This window comes from Sorex fumeus, unplaced genomic scaffold (assembly GCF_029834395.1).
Source record: "Sorex fumeus unplaced genomic scaffold, SorFum_2.1 ptg000149l, whole genome shotgun sequence".
Classification (NCBI taxonomy): domain Eukaryota; kingdom Metazoa; phylum Chordata; class Mammalia; order Eulipotyphla; family Soricidae; genus Sorex; species Sorex fumeus.
In genome coordinates this window covers 1658251-1677647 of record NW_026606206.1, presented here as the reverse complement: position 1 = coordinate 1677647, position 19397 = coordinate 1658251, and the positions used below count along the sequence as shown (strand labels likewise).

Here is a 19397-nt window from a genome sequence, read left to right as displayed (position 1 = left end):
GCTATTGTGCTTTTGCTAGTAATGAATTATATCTCTCTACTTATTTTAATACTTTCATTCTATCTCTAGAGATATTTTTATTCTTCTCATCCCTCATTCAGATACCAATGATTCCAAAAATATTTATGAAGCATGTACCATACGACAGACGGAGCTAGGTCCTGGGACAGACAGATTAGGGAATAAAAACCCTTTGGTGCCTACTACCTCCAAAAGGATCATTCATGCTGCTTAGCAAAGATAAGCATAATTTAAACACAATGGAGTCCAACTAGGGGTTCAGTGAAGTCAGGAATAGAAAGGATCAATAATTGAACAAATGCTAAGCCACAAAGTATTAGTTTTCTCACAAGTCCAAGTAGGCCTGAGTGGTAACTGAGTGGTCACAGAAAAGCCTGCTGAGGGTAATAAAGCAATGGGTACATGGTATAGATGAGGAATTACTATTAAGTTCTGCTGCTGCAGCTGACTGCCATACCAATGGCTGAAGGGAGGAATGTGGGGGTGAGGAAATGAAGTGAATGTTAGGGATGTTTGGTCTGTGTAGGAAAAGGCTTAGAAGTGTGACCCCTAGTTTTGCAGAAGTGGTGTTGACTGAACAAGTGTCAAACACACATATACAGTCTTTTCTTCTATTGCTCCAGCTGGTAAATGGTACAGAGAATGAATAGCCCTTTGGCCAGAAGTGCTATATGAATAAGGAAGAGAAAGCTTTAGAATTCAATGTACAGTCTGAAGAGCAAATGGAACTGTTCCTTATTCAGGAGGTGAGGTATCGCGTCTTAGCAAATTGAGGCCTGTGACGTATCTTTGCTTTCTAAAAGATGAGATGAGATATCCAGGAAACACTCTCTTCTAGTAAAATCGCACAGAAGTTTAGGACTTAGTGTCCAACACAAGGCACTTTGGAAGCAGAGTACAGGTGAAGGTGTTGTGGTCAGGTAGATGACCTGAAACTCGGAGGCAGTAACAATGAACACAAGCATGGATTTCTAATACTCATCCACCCCCTTCTCATACTGTTATGTGTAACAATTTCACATACCCTTCTCATGAAATAGATAGATCTCTGAAGCCGGATGGTTTTGGCTTTGGTGGGATCGTCTGAGGCCTCTACCAAAGAACTACACTGTTTAGAATGTCACTGGGAATTACCTGTCCTACTAATGCTGATTTATAGAAACGTCTCACTTTTTTAGTCATACACCCCAAGTCCCATTCTGATATAATTTAAGAATATGCCTTTATTCATTAAAACATCAATTTCTTTTTTTTTATTAAAAAACTTTTTTTAACCTTACAAGTTTTTGTATTTGGGTTTCAGTCATACAATGATTGAGTACCCATCCCTCCTCCAGTGCCCATTCTCCACCACCAATGATCCCAGTAACCCTCCACCCCTCCTATACCCCCATCCCATCCCGCCTCTGTGGCAGGGCATTCCCCCTTGTTCTCTCTCTCCTTTTGTTGCTAAGGTCTGCAAAAGAGGCATTGAGTGGCAAACAAAACATCAATTTCTAACCCCTAACTTGTACAAAGAGATGCTAATATCTCTTAATGTTTGAAGCTGAAATGCTTGCTGACTCTAGACAGATTTTCAATGCTGCCCCACCCCTCCCATTTTCCCGCCCATCACATGTCTTGGGCTTTGACAAGTGATGTTTCCAGGACAACTGTATTATTCGCAAAAAAGAAAAAAAATCTTCACTAAAAACTCACAATGATTTTCCAACCTCAAACCCAACAAGGCATCCAACAAGGCCTATTGAGTCAAACACAGGAAAGAGAAGCGATCCCTTTGGAATACTGGGAAATATTAACAAAACTGTTCTGATCATATCAACCAGCACATATAGGATGCCCCGAGGGTAGTCTTCATAGTATGGTGTCACATGGGGGGTCAGCATGCTCACGCTCACAAGGAAAGTTGGAAAGTAGGCTCCAAATGGGACTGAAGACAGGCAGCTAGAACAATTGATTAGGCACAACAAAGGGAAATATTGAAAATTTTTATTGCTTTTGTGATTAAGATATGATGGATTCCCCCAAGGAAATAAAAACAGCCTTGCTTTTCTTTTTTAGATAAATTCAGAATGTCTGCTTTCAGCAGAGGATCAGGAGCTGGTGTCCCTGCTGTGCTGTCCTCCCTCTCCCTCTCTCTCTCTCTCTCTCTCTCTCTCTCTCTCTCTCTCTGGGCCTTGGCTGACTGCTGCCTTTCATCCTGTCTCCAACAGAGGATGGTGGAGGTGACTCAATTTGGCTTCATTATTTTGGAGAATCCTGTTCATCTATGTACTCTTCAAATGTCATCCTCATGGGTTTAAGGAATAAGGTATTTATACTGGCATTTTTAACAAACTGAAGTTAACCAGCAGCTCTCCCTTTCCGGTTCCTCTTAATATTCAATGGGGACAAGTAGGTAGTGTATTGTTTAGCTGTCAGATACTCACTGTGGGAATAAAAGATGGCTAGAAGTGTCCCAGTAGCTTCCTTCTAAGATGCCTATTCATCCAATGAGCCAGGGAAGGCTACCATGTGCATGAGACAGTAGCTAAGTTTTCATAACCAGAGAGAAAACAACCTCTCTCATTGCTCTGAGCTGTATTAAAAAGCAGCCCACTGGAAGGCATATTTCTATTTGAAACTTCAGACGGCTAGGGTCTTGCCTTCCAAGCTTCAATATGTAAACATATTGCAGGATAAAACATTGATCTGATTCCCTAAGTCTCAAGGGGAGGAAGTGCTGAGAATCTGGGTTTCTATAAAATTCTCCAGTGATGCCAAGGCTGCTGGTCTGGAGTAGAAAGTTCTGGACCATATTTAAAATGCAGTTCATTTTCTTAGTACTGTATACATCAGGATAAATGGTCAATATTTATTTAGTACTTTGTGAACTTTTTTCCAATTCACTGATGAGGAACTTAGAGCTTAAGTCTGGATCCTGGCACATTTAAGTATCTGATATGGAGTTGAAATAAAAACTCAAAAAGATTGAAAATAAGCCCCTAACCAACATGCTCTTTGCTGCTCCAACACAGGATGAATTCAATAAAGGGCACAGAGGGTTCTATTCTCTGAATCCTCGCAAACTTCACCTGCAAAGGCTGGTTGGTATCACTAGACACTTTCTCCTGAATGCAGATTGGGCCTTAACTACCAAAATGCATGAGGAGGCAAAATACTATTCCCATTTCTGTTTCGACTGATCATATTCCCAAAGCACCAAGAGACCTCAGCACGAAGAGAAATGTCCCAGCTCTGAAAATTAATTCAGGATGAAATTATTTGGCTTGGGAGACAAACAATTGATAGGAAATGTGATTCTGTTCCTTTCCAAAATAAAGATTTCAATTATTTGTCAGGGGAGTATTTTTATTTTTCTTAAATTTTATTGAATCACTGTGAGACCTGGAGCAATAGCACAGCGGTAGGGCGTTCGCCTTACAAGCGGCCAACATGGCCGACCTGAGTTCGATTCCTCCGCCCCTCTCGGAGAGCCCGGCAAGCTACCGAGAGTATTCGATATGCCAGACACAGTAACAACAAAGTCTCCAACGGAGACGTTACTGGGCCCGCTCGAGCAAATCGACGATCAACGGGAGGGCCTTTACCTTTACCTTTACTGTGAGACAGTTACAAGCTTTCATGTTTGGGTTACAATCACATAATGATCAAACACCTGTTCCTCCACCACTGCACATTCCCCAGCACTAATATCCCCAGTATACCCCCCCTTCCCACCCTCCCCCTGCTTCCATGGCAGACAATATTCCCCATACTCTCTCTCTAATTTTGGGTATTATGATTTGCAATACAGATACTGAGAAGTGATCATATTTGGTTCATTATCTACTTTCAGCACACATCTCCCATCCCGAGCGATCCCTCCAGCCATCATTTTCTTAGTGATCCCTTCTCTATTCCATATGCCTTCTCCCCTCTGCTCATGAGGCAGGCTTCCAGCTATGGAGCTATCTTCTTGATCTGTGTATCTACTGTCCTTGGGTGTCAGTTTCATGTTATGTTGTTTTATACTCCACAAATGAGTGCAGTCCTTCTATATCTGTCCCTCTCTTTCTGACTCATTTCACTTATCATGATACTCTCTATGTCTATGTATTTATAAGCAAAGTTTATGACTTCATCTCTCCTAACTGCTGCATAGTATTCTGTTGTGTAGATGTACTAAAGTTTCTTTAATCAATCATCTATTCTAGGGCACTTGGGTTTTTTCCAGATTTTGACTATTGTGAACAGTGCTGCAATGAACATACAGGTACAGATGTCATTTCTACTATGCTTTTTTACATCCTTGGGACATATTCCCAAAAGTGGTATTGTGGGGTCATATGGAAGCTCAATTTCTAGTTTTTTAAGAACTGTCCATATTGTTTTCCAGAAAGGCTGGACTAGTGGGCATTCCCACCATCGGTGAAAGAGCATCAGTCAGGGTAGCATTGATACACTAGAATGGAAGAAAGCAAGCAGGAAGAGATTATCTGTGGGCTATAAGATAGAAGCACTTGTTGCCATAATTGAGTACGGTGTATGAGCTATTTCCATCTGTTAATGCAGTTACTCATTCTGCAGAGCTATAGTCACTGAACTGTTAAGAGTAACTCTGCATTTGTATTCATCTGTAATTGCTCGAGAGGCCTAGGTGTTGCTCTACTTTCTGGGCCTCTTCTGATAGAAAAGGGGGATCCCATCTTGCTCATGTATTGTGAATTCATTTATAGAGTCCTGAACTCCTTCTGGGACCCTGAGCAATGACATTTAAGACTTGGGTGAGGTAATGGGTTCACCATTCATAGCTTAGGGCAGAGGGTATGTTAATCAATAAAACAAGGCTGCATCAACTTTCACAGAGACATTAGTAAGACTTAGTGATCCCATTCAAATGTGGAGTTTAATGCTGTCCCTCTCTCTCTCTTCTTTCCCCCTAAAAATCTGAATTTGGAAGGATTTCAGTAAACAGTTGAGCTGCAGTGGAAATGGTAGCTTCTTGGCCTCATCAGGAATTGTGCACTAGATAATAGGGGGAATCAGGGTGGGTATTAAGAAAATGAAGTACATATACTGGGAGTCGGATGGATCTGGGTTTAGTCCGAGCTTTACCAATTATGACCAATGTACCTTGGGAAAGTCAGTTAACCTAAGTTCAGTTTCTTAATTTTGGGAAATACCGCACTTGATCTGGAGCGATAGCACAGCGGGTAGGGCGTTCGCCTTACACGCGGCCAACATGGCCGACCCGAGTTCGATTCCTCCGCCCCTCTCGGAGAGCCCGGCAAGCTACCGAGAGTATTCGATATGCCAGACACAGTAACAACAAAGTCTCCCATGGAGACGTTACTGGGCCCACTCGAGCAAATCGATGATCAACGGGAGGGCCTTTACCTTTACCTTTTATTACCAGGATGGGGGAAGACAAAGGCATATATTGGTCCCAAATGGCAGGTTTCCAGTAAAGTATGCCTTCTCCTTGAAGATGTATATAATTATAAACTGGAATGGAGCCATTTAAAAAATGCTGAAGTGTACACATCATCTAACAAATAAGCATTTGTAACGCAAGTTTCTGTGGAGCGTTCAGTGGTTGCAAAAGAATCCTCAAAGGGTTAAAGCGTATGTGCTTTATTTTATGAGAGCAATGCACACCTTTGAGTTACAATTCCTAACGTGTTTCAGTTTAACAGATAACAAGCCATTTTCATGCATGACTGCACTTCGTTAAGGAGCGAAAATGGGCTGTTACTGAAATGTCAACACAATTGTCCCTCTTGAAGTTTAGTTTATCTTGAAGTATTTTTACATTTTCAGCACTTTTTATGTTTCTCCAAGAGCATAAAGATCCAGCCATGATTGATTTTCAGAATTCCGAAGATGTTCCCTTAGGTCATTTTAAAGAAAATGACCAAAATTAGGAGTGTCTAGAGTTTGTGTCCCAGTGGTGACAATTTAGACCTCCAATACCTTCTGCAGTTTTGCTTCTTACTCTTAGAGCAACTTCATTGTACCATTGTTTGGTGGAAAATGCTCCCCTGGTCTAACTGAACTAGAAAAATGCTTCAATAGAGTTTCTTGGGAGGCTTCATTGAGGTTAACTGTAGACTGGGAGAGACACTGACGAAATTCTTGCTGTGTTGCCTTCCAGTAGGGCTAGTTTTCTTTTTCTTTTTTTTCATTTTTTCACCAGGACTGGGAACTCTCCACCTCCCCCCACCTCCTCCATAAGGAAGGGCATCATTCCACATTCTGTCCCTACTAGGAAATAGGTACAGTTTTAAGGGTTTGCAGTGTCATCCCTGTAATCTTTTCCTTCTCCTTAAGGCATGAATAATTTTAGTATTGCCAATCCTTAAAAACTATTCTTTCTGCCTGTCTTCCACCCTCCACCCCTTCTCCTTCACCTTGTAGCATAGAGTATCATTATCCAGCATCCCTGATAAGCAGATAATGAAACAATTCCTTCTCGACTGGATCCGATGGCTGTCAGACGAAAATGACACCACCGTACATCCTTGACATACTACCTCAAGCTAATTGATGGCAAACAATGGTTCCTGTCACCTGTGCACTAAGACAAAGAAAACATACTCATGTCACCTGACGGGGAAGCTACCTGGCAACTGATAAACAAATGTGCTAAAGAGATGTTCTATTAAGTTAAGTGTGAGCACAGCCCGGAAGAACATGCCTATTAGCTTCAAGTTTCGGAGTGCTGCTCTTCACTAGGGAATGGACATAAATACAGCAAAATGAGAATTTATTAAAGTCTGGACAGTTCCATGAATATTCAGGTTCTCTTACAAATAGCTGTTCCCACATAAGCTCTAAACTTCTATGTAAGCTGCCCAATTACATGTCTACATCATGCAAGTGGATTTATAGCCGAGGATGAAATTATTAGTATATGCAAGAGGATAAATGTTTACATGACTTTTCTGAAATGTGCTAAGCTACCACGTGACAATAATGGCTGATATCTATGTCAATGTCAAAGGTTCTCATCAAACATTTTGAAATACCTTAAGAAGTATATTAACTTCTTATTAGGCAAAACTGAAGATCTGCGTTTCAGAACAAAGACATTTTGTTAGAAGCAAAATGGCATAAGCTGGCAGCTCTTCTGCTTCTCTGGAACCAACATTTCATGCAGCCCTCTTGGGGTCTTTCTAGACAATGCATGACATATCTAACCTCATCTCTCATACTTTCTTTCCTCTTACTAACTAGCAGAGTTAATTATGCAGAAAGTCGTATTTTGAACAAGGAAATAATTCTGACTGTACTGTAAGTAATTCAGTTTCACCTGAATGCCACGCTGTGCCCATTTTAGAAAGAGTTAAAAAGCAGAAATAATAAAATGAAATAGGGATGGCCAACCATTTCTGGAAGATCTGACAGCAATGTCCTTTGCATCTTTCTTTGGTAACCTGGTCACAAAGACCCACAAAATTTTAGTAGAGAGGCTTGTCTGACAATACTGTGGGTAGGGCACTTGCCTTGCATGCAGCTAACACAAGTTCGATCCATCTGATCCATGAATGGTCCCCCATGCCCACCAGGAGTGAGCCCTGATCTCCGAGCCAGAAGTAAGCCCTGAATACTGCCAGTATGACCCCACACAAAATTTTTTTTCTTTTAAAAATTACTGAGTTTACTAACTGCTTATCGTTCATCCCTTAACCACCTCCAATTCTGTAGTGTGTTGATCACCAAAAATGTTCTTCCTTTTCAGATACTGAGGCAAGCCGGTCAGTAGAAAGTAGAGTGTGGCCCACTTTACTTTCATGTGACTTATCAAAACATGTAGCAAAGGCTTCTTGGAAACATATATTTAGCGCAGAAAGACAGCCAATCTAGTTTTTTTAATGCAATGTTATTCCAGCAAATTTAGTACTAACCTACCAAGTCAGAGCTCTTTCAAAAATCCTCTCTCTCTCTCTCTCTCTCTCTCTCTCTCTCTCTCTCTCTCTCTCTCTCTTTTAAATAAAAATAGAGTGCTAAAAGTTCTTTGGGGGAATTATTCTGCATTGAGAACCAAAGTCTGTAATTACTACTAATCTTGGACAAAAATCACATTGATTTTTAAAATTTTTTAATTTAATTAAATTTTTCCCCCTGACTCTAGAGTCCCTTTTTCTCTTTATTCACACTTCGTCTAGAGTGGATACTCTTCTTGCTTTTCTTTTAGGGTTTACTAGTTCTTATCGCTAACATTATATTACTTGTGAGAAGTGTACTTTGAAGGAAAATTTAACTTTGAGGAAGTAAGCATCCTTTCTATTGGAATGAGACCAAATGGGATTGTGAAGATTGGTATTTTTATTTTTTGTTTCTCTCCTGGACACATTAATATATTTTACAAGAGACTTGAATTTAGAAAACGGAGTCTTCAATATACAAAGATTCGAGACTCTTTTTAGGGGAAAAAATGATAAAACTTGGGTAGAATAAAACTGACTGTTCCACCTCATAATTTGGCTGACCGTTGTCTCATCAGAACTAGAACTGACTCTTCTCTGACTTCTGGGAGCTTTTCCTCAGTGGGAATATTGCCATGGATCAGATCTCACATTCTCCCCCCATTATCCAGGCAGTCTCTGCAGATGTCTGCTTGTTGCAGCTACAGTGGAGGAGACATAGAATACCTCTGATTTTGTACTGCTTAATAATGAGCAGTGCGAAACCATGGGCTAGAAAAGTACTGAGTATTTAAAATAAAAACAGTGAGAATCAATAGTCTATTTTTATTTATAGAATCGGGGGTTAGGGGTGGGTGATTCCTGGCAGGCTTGGGGACCACCATATGTGATACCGGTGATCTAAGCTATGTTACCCTGGTGCAAGACAATTTTAACTTAAAATTTTGATCAAATTCATGGACATCATAGTCTCTTTAGAAAAACTCTTCCATAAAGGTCCATATGATAAGTATGTCAGGCTTTGTAGACAAAAGGCTGAGAAAGTCCTTAATTTTTTGAAAAACTGTCCTTACCTAATAATAACATTATATCATATTTACATTTTATATTTAAAGTCATTTCTAGTTCTGGTGTCAATGAGACACAGGAAGCCAGGAGGTCAGATTTTTCCCTTGGTGTGATAAATATCTGCTGTATGTGACCTATTAAGAACCATCATGAAATGACTAGGAAATAGTTTTGGAAACATGAGACAAGACTTGTGTTAAGCAAATGGTCAAGAATAGTTTTCTAGACAGCTTGAACTATATTTTGAGAAAAATGATATGATCTGGAAGAATCTATTTACAAAATAACATCAGGAGACACCAAGGTTATGCCTCAGGAGGCCAACATAAAGGCTGTAAACTATGTTGGTCAAGGTCATCCATCTTAATTCTTTCATCTATTTTCCTCACCTTTGCTGATTCACTGCTGATTAAGTTCATTTTTCAGCCAAGCACACTGGCACTCTGTATGACCAATTTAAGTATAATTCTACTTCTCATGGGAACAGAAAAAAAGCACACGTCTAATTTTCAGATCTTAAAATGAGCCTCAGAATATGGGAATTCCGAGTCCTCATCTTGAGTTGAAACCTTTTTAGAAGAAACTCTGTATCTCAGGACAGCTATTTCTGAATTCCAAGTAGGAGCATCCAGTACTAAAAATAATGGCTAGAAGGTGTTCTGTTCCCTGTTACAGTTATCCACTTGGTTTGTGAGTAATTCTCTAAGCTTTTAAACAATGAGAAAGGAGGAAAAGAAAGAACAGCAACTGAACCTGTATCAGTTGAAGGAGTGTATGAAATCTGCTTCGATGGTCTCAATTCTCATAACCATCCTAGAAGATCAGTATTATTACCACCCATTTATAGAAGAAGTAAAAGAACCTAGCCAAACTAAGTCCCTAATAACTGGGAAGCTGTAGTTGGAACTTAGATCAAGTTCCACATTCTTTCTGCACACTCTTTCTGAAAATTTGAAAAGAAAAAAAAAACAACACAATACTGAACTACTTGATCACAGAAGCTCTACTACCCATCAAAATACAATTTCAACCTCATGGTTTTAGTGACCCTTTCCATTTCACTTAGTGATGAGTTTCTGATTCCAAATTGCCTTTCTTTAGAACACATAGTCTATTTTTAAATTATAAGATGCTACATGAACTACTGGGAAATTACTCAAATATAGAATATGAAGAAACCTATTTTCATTTTCAATTATCTAACTAAGTGATACAGATTAAGTTTCCAACTTGTTCAGATTCTCACGTTTTATCCTTTTCCTATTAAGAAAATGGTGGCAGTGGATAGTGAGACACCTGTTTCAGTATCTGTCTTAGAAGGTCATAGCATGTATTTTTCTTGATATATAGATAAAAGTAGTTACAACAACTACTACAGTTAGCAGATGTCAAACATTTAATATGTGCTAGGCATTCTGACATTTAATCCACCAAATGATATCAATAAAAGGAAAGGACACTTGAGTTGGAAGAAGTAACATTTCCAATTGCAAATGTTCTATTCGAGGACAGATTAGATACCCAGATGACCAAAGGATTATATACAATATGGTTAGTAATATAACTTCAGGAAGTATTATCTACCCTTACTAGAGGAAGACTCAACTCTGAAATTATAGTTGATAGGTATCAGAGAAGAAGACAGATGTTCACAGATATGCAGAATTTTCTGGGGATAATAGGGATAAAGTCCAAGATGAAGAGTGAAGCAGAAATAAGTGTCCTCAAGGTGACGGTAGTGCTTGACATTTGTATATGTAACTTATAATCAATGCCTGCTCTTAGGCATTATTAAACACTGGCATTACAGCCAAGGCCCTGAAAAGGGTAACAAAATTTAAGAAGGTACTGAAAAGGCTGATTCTGGGGTCAGCACTACTGGTCTTCTGGAATTAGTCAATTCTATAAAACGATCTTTCTTTTCAAATACCTGGTGCACTATGTTCTCTTATTACTATTCATGGCAAAATATGACAAGTGATAGTCAAGCTATTTCAGAAAAGTTCTTTACTTAAACCTTTTATTCTATTCTCAATATATTTTTCAGTTCTCATTCAGGTAAGAGAAATAAGTGTTCCCTCTGATTACTAAAAACCTAAAATGTAAACATTACTTCTTTATTTTTTAACATGAAAAAGATAGCTACATTTTTCTCTTTGAAGGAAGCTCAGTTGAATAAAATTTCAGAACCAAAGCTCAAAAGTTTGACCCCTAACTTCCTAATCACAAAACTATTAGCTCCACATTCCAGAAACTCTAATATGAATTGTCTGTCTAGCCATCCACCTATTTCCAAAAACCAGCTTGGGATACACTTCAATGAAGATATGACCTTTCCTTCTTGCACTTTATCTGAATGCCAGAAAAATAAAATGAGGAAAAGGAGAAAAAATGAAATAGAAATAATCAAACTTTTGCCCAATGGGAATAAAACAATAGTTGCCCGGCTTTGCTTTCTTTTCCTATTCCACGAAGTGTATTTTGCTCACTCACAGAAATATTTTTACAGCAAAAACTTGTACATGATGTAAAACTAAGTAATTCAGCTTAATCTTGCGTGAAAAACTAACATGAATACAAGGAAATAAGTGGATATAGAAAATTGGAGTACCGAATTAAGCAGATTGCAAACATAGAAAGTCATTAACATTAGCTGCAGTGATACAAAAGTGCCCGTTGCTGGCTGGGAATCAGAATTTTAATTTTCTTCGGTTGGGTGGTTATAAGATCTCACTCTTAATCAAAATATAAGCAGTGACATTATAACATCGATGTAGAATAAGCTTAATATCATCTACAGATTTTCCATTGAGAAAAATAGAAATACTAAAGACCAATGTTTTTTCATTATTTGATTAGTTAGCTTTGCGATTATTTAATTTTAAGAGCTAAAGAAGTGTTATTCTATTTGCCATTGTAAATCTATAGACTATCAATGATATCACAAAATTATCTTTTGTAGGCAGAGTTCCATCACATTATTTTCATGAGACTTTTCCTCCATTTAAAACATACTTAAATTTTTTTTTCTGTTTGGATCACAACTAGTGATGCACTGGGATTACTTCTGGCTCTGCACTCAGGAATCACTCCTGGCGGTTCTCTGGGGGACCATATGAGATGCTGGGAATCGAACCTGGGTCATCCGCATGCAAGGCAAATATCCTACCCGCTGTGCTATAGCTCCAGCCTCTAAAACATTTTCTGCTTACTGAGGCATAAATGACATATAAAATTGTAAGACAGCAAAGATAGCTACTGTTTAATACTAGGCAGACATGATAAAAGAAGAAATCATATACTTCACTGCAACTTGGATGGAATTGGAGAGTGTCACGTTATTCAAAGTAAGTCAGAGAAAGGACAAATATGGATCATCCCCATAACTGTGCTCCATAGAGTAACCAACAAGGGAATAGATGATATCTAATGAGGCCAAATCCACTGGTCCTGAATTGAGGGGGCAGGAAGCCGAGAAAAAGAAGAGGCATACTGATGGTAAAACGGGGCACTGACCAGGGGTCTGGGACACCTGGATAGATAAAAATGAAGTGACTCTATGATCAAGACCATAAGAGCTAACACAACTGTAAACATGTGATATGGACAGTAACAATTAAATTTAAGATACGAGTTTGCTAAGGAGGTGGGGTGGTGAGTGGGTGGGAACACTGGGACATTGATGGAGAGCTGCTGACCCTGGTGGTCCGTTTGTAGCTGGAACATTTTATGTCTGAAACTAACTCTATCATTCTTCTATTTATCTATCTGCCCATCCATTCATCCATCCATCCTTTGGGCGGGAGGCACACTTGCAATGTTCAGGGCTTACTTCTGGCTCTTGCTCTGAAATCACTGCTAGAGGTGCTCAAGGGATCATTATATGATGTTGGGGATTGAACCCGTGTTGGCCTCATGCAAGCAAGTGCCTTACCTGCTAAATTACCTCTCCAACACTGAAAATCTATCAACAGCTTTGCAAATTATGATACCTAAGGAAAAATTTAAAGATATGGACATACTGGTGAATTAATATATCTATGTATTACATTGTGTAATACATATATTTTAACATCTGTGGGCTGGAGCGACAGCACAGCAGGTAGAGTGTTTTCCTTGCATGCGGCCGACCCGGGTTTGATTCCTCCGTCTCTCTTGGAGATCCCGGCAAGCTACTGAGAGTATCCCGCCCACATGGAAGAGTCTGGCAAGCTCCCCGTGGCATATTCGATATGCCAAAAAGGAGTAACAAGAAGTCTCACAATGGAGATGTTCCTGGTGCCCACTTGAGCAAATCAATGAATGAAGGGAGGACAGTGCTACAGTGTTACAGTAAAAGGTAAGGTAAAGGCCCTCCCGTTGATTGTCGATTTGCTCGAGCGGGCCCAGTAACGTCTCCATTGGAGACTTTGTTGTTACTGTGTCTGGCATATCGAATACTCTCGGTAGCTATATTACAATATATGCACATACTGTGAATTAATCTTCCTCCCCAGTGCCCCTGCCCCATCCAGTTAATTATTCCACCAAGTCAAAAGTCTACTCAAAGTTTGCTTGAAGTCATAGTTACACGTTTTATGATCCACAGCACCAGTTTTCCTACTAACCAGATCCTGGACCAGCACCATGGAGTGTCACCTGAGAACTTATTAGAAACACCTGGCAGAAGCAGAAATTCTTGAGGCTCACTCTGTTTTATTGAGTCAGAATTCAATAGAACTCTGAATGCGGCAGGTAGAGTTCAGCAGTCTGTATTTTCACAAGCCTTCCAGGTGATTCAATGCATATTGAAAAACTGACACAAGTTCCTGGAGGCCTCATATTAAACTAGATTTAATGAAATCTACGCTTATAAGAGAAAAATTCCTACCTTCACTGAATCTCCAATCCAACCTGATGGACAAACCAGATTCAGATGTTTATAACTATAGTACAAGATTTTTTAAAGCAACTCAGGACAACAGGAAAATCATGACAAAGATATTAGAGGCAAATGTTTCCTTTTAAGTCTTTTCTGTGCCCCCATGTTTCCACCTTCTTCCATCTACTAACAAATACAAGTGATTGAAGCTCTTTCTCACCTCTGATGAATTCACACAGAACAGTACTTTTGATGGCAATGCAAGTAACAACTATTGCATTTTTATAAGCACGATAGCATTTTTTTCCCCAAGGAGGGGGGTGGGTTGCATACACAGGTGTATTCAGGATCTACTTCTAGCTCTGTGTTCAGGGATCATTCCTGGTGGGGCTTGGAGAACCATATGGGTGTTGGCATTAAATATGGGCCGTCTTGTGTAAGGCAGAGCCTACCGGCTGTGCCTTATACTTTATTAAGAACTTTTATATCAGTCGTATTATTTGGTCTTCATAGTTCTCCTATAAAACTTAACTTACTGCGAAATTTGTGTGCCAAATTAGGCCTTCCCATAAAGTCACGAATTAACAATCACTTTTTGACAACAGACACTATGAGGCACTTTCATATGAAACTATTGCTAACAGTCCTACAACTCGGAAAGCTGCACCAGGATAGCACATACACTCGTCTTAGGAGGGCAGAACATGTATTAAAAACATAATCCATAAAATCACATTAAAATGAAACATTAGCCATTTCATAAAGCATGTTAAATTCATTATACATTTAATATGGTACTATTCATTATAAAACATGATATTTTGAGAGAAGTTTTCATTTCCTGAAAGTGTGGGTAAAGGAAGGAGAGCAACAATATATGGTTCCCGAAGTTTCTGTGTACCCTAAAAGATTTTATTTTTTTTCTGTCATTCCCTGTAGTATCTGAACATAGCATTTACTGTTTTCTCTCAAAAATTTTAGGCTATGTTTACAATTAGAATACGCAACAGGATTTGTAAATACCAGCACGCACTACTAATTCTTTTATAGCTCCGTGGAAGTGCTACCAATAAAATCCCCTTATTCCTGCCAATGTCCTTATTATTGTTGTGTTGACTCTTCATTCGACTCAAAAATTTCAGCCACAGAGGTTTCACCCAACTAGAAATGCTCAGTGTGCTCCATAGGTAAGGCCTTGCAAAGGTCACATTTTGTTGACTAAGTATTGTGAACTGAGTTTGGAAGGAGTCATAATTTTTGTGATGAAAGCCACGGGGCAGGGTTTCTTCCACTGAGTATTCTTTGTAAGTGAACTGGACTCTGCCAAGACCAGACACTGATGCCGGCTGTCCACAATACTGCAGACTCACTACCTCAGTATCTGCAGAGGCTTATTTGCTTCAGTAGTTCATCAAGGGAGCTGACAAGATCTGTACAGTCATTAAGCCTTGAAAGTGGCATTCACACCTTGCTCTACTGGCTATCAAATGCTTTCCCCTGGATTATCAGATAAATCACCTAAATTTACAGAGTGGCCTGGAACATTATCTGGGGGTATAAAACAGCTGAACAAAAGGGCAGAAAATATAAGTGAGCCATCTTGAGCGAATTGCTCATCACTGCCCTTGGGTTTCTAGTTCGGTCACAAAATTGCTCTCAAGTTACCTCAGGAGCAGGCCTGTGAAGTCTCAGGATTTTCAGAATAGGAGACAAGTAAACACCTCAATTTAAAGTTATCCTGAGCTTGGCCTCCAGTGATATTAGCTGCTTTAACCTGGGGCGCTGTTTTCTTCCACAAAAATCAAAGTCTTTTCAGGCAATCTCTTCCAATCAAGCTCTGTCTGACCAACCTGAAAGTGTGTTTCAATAAAAGAATTCAACATGTTGGAAGATTTGCAATATTTGTAGGTGTCAGAATTGCCATCTCCTCTCTTCATCTTAATGGTCTGCAAACTATTTTCCCTTGTACTCTTACAAATCACTGTCTCCAAGCCGCTAAAAATTTCCATTATAAAACCATGGTATCTTCAAGGTCTTCAAACGCCTGAATCCTTAATCACTGTGGCGTCTAAAAGAAATCATGATTTAACTGCTTCTGATCCTACTCTGTGTACTCAACAGGTTTCTATCAAAATATTTTTATGATAAATCCATTTACTAGCACTTTAAGGTATAAGTGCTTCACAATCATTAAACAAATATTGTCTCAGTTTTGTATAATAGAACGTAAAGGGAATAAGTCCAAGTACCAAAGTACTTAGCCACTTAGCCAAGTCTTAATCTTCATGAAATTGCCTTAACACTTCTGATTTACATTGAACTAATTGATGAACAGCTTCCTTTCCCTTGGCGTTTCTGTCTGTTTGGCTTCTTTCCATCGATCTTTAGCACAGGTTTGAAACTGGTGTGAACATGTGCTCCTGGCAAGTGCATTTTGAGAACTTTAAAAGAAAGGATTAACATTTTTGCTTTTTAGTGCTTCTTTCTGACCGGTGCTGTTCTGGGTTCAGCAACACAAAAAACATACTCGACTTTCTAGAAAGAGTGAAAATAAACAAACAAAAAAGAACCCAAGGGAAAAGGGAACTTTAAGAAAAGCAAGGAAACCAAATATTCACTTATAAGTTAACCTGAGAAATAAAATTCCAGGAACAAAGTCGGGCAAGATGGCTATCTGTCTGTGTTAAAGGTTTCCAGAAATTTAGACACTATTAGCCAACCTGGGGAAACTTTGGAGCCACTTAGGTAACTTGTCCAATATGGCAATTCACCTGCCACAGCTGAAGGCTCAAAGCTGTGTTCAAGATATTTTCTAAAGATAAAATGTAGAAGAGTTTCACGAACAAAAAGGGGAATTATGTTCAGAATGACAAAGTGTTTGAAACTAAAACCTCTTAAATATTGAAAACATTACTAAATATACAAAAACACTCAGCACGACACATATGGTCCCTCAGTTTAAAAAAAATTGTGCCCTATGCTGTATACTATATATACAACAAAGATACTAATGTTTTCCAGGTATGTATCTGATGACTCCCCAAAGACAGTTAAATGCAACAAGACTAGTTGATCACCAGAAACAAGACTAGTTCATCATTATTTAACCAGCTCTCATTAGCTTTGACTCTTAAATATTGAATTCCAGATAAGATTATGAATTTATGGATGAAAAAGGCTTGGAAATGGCTCTATAAGATATTTCATTTTTTTTAATCGGAGAAGGAGCACGCTCAGCAGTACTCAACAGATATTCCTGATGCAGTTCTCTGAATATCATATCAAACTGGGGTCAGCTCTGCGAGAGCAAGTCCTCACCTACCATACTCTGTTCCCCATATAGGCTACTTTAAATAGGTAATTTGATTATTAGAATAAACGTTCACATACAATATTTGGCAAATCAGGCTTATTTTTAATTGATTTTATGTCTGTTTGGCAAAATAAAAGCTAGTCACACTTTTACATGTACTTATAACACAAAATAGTTATGTTTGTTGATAACTCTGTACAATGCCATTATTTCACGTGTCTCTACCTGTAACCCCTGAAAATTTGGTCAGCCTTCAAATAAGTTTTCTCAAAAGCAGAGGCTTTATTTTCATTAAGAGTAAGTACCTAAGTGGCTGACAGGAGTGTCACTGACAGTAAAACAACACGAAGGGTGACTTGATAAATAGATTTTTTGAAATATTTCAAACCATCCCCATGCATTTGGATCAACGGAGAACTGCCGCATTTAAGAAGTAGCACAAGTGTGTCTTTCTACTACCACACTGCTTTGCACCAGTACATTCTTAATTCTTTATGGCTTATTTGTGTTTTTAAAGAAGAAAAAATAACCCAGCCCATTACCAAACCTGATATGGAATCAGTTTGGGCTAGTAGCAGGATTTGAAATACATAGAAAATAGAAAATTGCCATCACCTAAAATGTGAAGCTGCTGGGACTTTTTCTCTCATAATCATAGTATGACAGTAAGACAGTAACCTTTCTCTGTGTAAGGCTGATTATCAATTACATTTGCACAAGAATGTTACCATTATAGCAAGAGGAAAATGCACTTACCCAGGCTAAGAAAATACATATAGATGGGAAAATAACTTCTTTATTGCATGTTAATCTTTTGTATTTTTTAAAAAATACAGTCATCTGTTATGCAAATCCAGGAAGAAAGAAGCTGATCTGGGGGTGTGCCACCCACCCACCATTCTCCCTCAGACCCTTTGTTCAGTGGTTCACAAACTTAAAAGACACTCTTACAAGTTGGTTTACTGATGTGAACAAATTCTGAGAGACCTGGGCTTTCTTTTAAAAATTTAAAGATGGGGGTGGGTGGGAGGGATACTGGGATCAGTGGTGGTGGGAAATGAGCACTGGTGGAGGGATGGGTACTCGATCGTTGTATAATTGAAACCCAAGCACAAAAACTTGTAAGTCTACAACTGTACCTCATTGTGTTTCACTAATAAATATTAAAAAAAATAAATATGACAATGACTGTTCCATTAAGAAGTACAAAATCGGGGGCTGGAGTGACAGCACAGCGGGTAGGGCGTTTGCCTTGCACGCAGCCAACATGACCGACACAGGTTCGATTCCCAGCACCCCATATGGTCCCCTGAGCACCGCCAGGAGCAATTCCTGAGGGCATGAGCCAGGAGTAACCCCTGAGCGTCGCCGGGTGTGACCCAAAAAGCAAAAAAAAAAAAAAAAAAAGAAGTACAAAATCAACCTGGTACTTGCATAAGGGACAAATATTTCCTTTGAGTCTAAATCAAGTTAATACAATTAAAGTAGTTGGGAAGCTTAGGGATGTTGAACTTTTGGCAGATGTCCCCAAACTAAAGGAAGGAATGCATTATTTGACTGTTTCTTTATGAGAGGAAACAGTCTACTATTAAACTAAGCTCAAGAATAGACAGAACTGGGGGGTGGGAACGGGACAATTTGCTGACCACTGACAAAGCAAATTACAGATTCAGCTTCATAAACTTTTATCATGCGAGCATCACTTGAGCAGCTTTAATTGACTATAAAAGGGTTTGGTGGATGAGGTTGGCTCTGCCTCGGCTGGCGTTACCTGGATAGATGTCAGGCCCTGGCCCCGGGGAGCATCCCACGGCCCCATCCGCAGCTGCATCTCTTGGGGAAGTGGCCGGCTGCAGGGGCTGCACTGTGAGGCAATCCGTGAGCAGGTCAGGATGGAGCTCTGTGCTGGATCGCAACTGAGAGAAGAAAACAGAAGACAAATTAAAGTGGAAAGTTGGTCCTTGGACTACTTTCAGGAAAGACACCGTGTACTAAAGTACATGCAATTTAGTCAATGAATATTTATCAAACATTGACAATGGCTTAGGCCCTGGGTTTAACAGCGAGTCAATAACAGGGTCATTTCTCCAATCTTAATAACATTTGGCAGGTGCTTCAGGAAAAATGTGGCTGGGGGCAGGTTTGTCTTTAGTCCTTGATATTTCCACTTCGGGAACCCAGCTTCCTATTATATTTCCTTTTATTTGCTCAGTATCTAATCAGA

At 39.3% G+C, this 19397-nt stretch overlaps 1 protein-coding gene across 4 annotated transcripts in view; it reads right to left on the bottom strand.

Annotated features, from left to right (window-relative positions):
- GLIS3 (GLIS family zinc finger 3) overlaps window positions 1-19397 on the bottom strand; it is a 544874-nt gene that overhangs the window by 73034 nt on the left and 452443 nt on the right. For all 4 annotated transcript variants that reach the window (XM_056106925.1, XM_056106923.1, XM_056106922.1 and 1 more), the window contains one exon: window positions 18945-19089. In XM_056106925.1, coding sequence (XP_055962900.1) covers window positions 18945-19089 — 145 coding nt within the window. The remainder of the gene's footprint in view (window positions 1-18944; window positions 19090-19397) is intronic.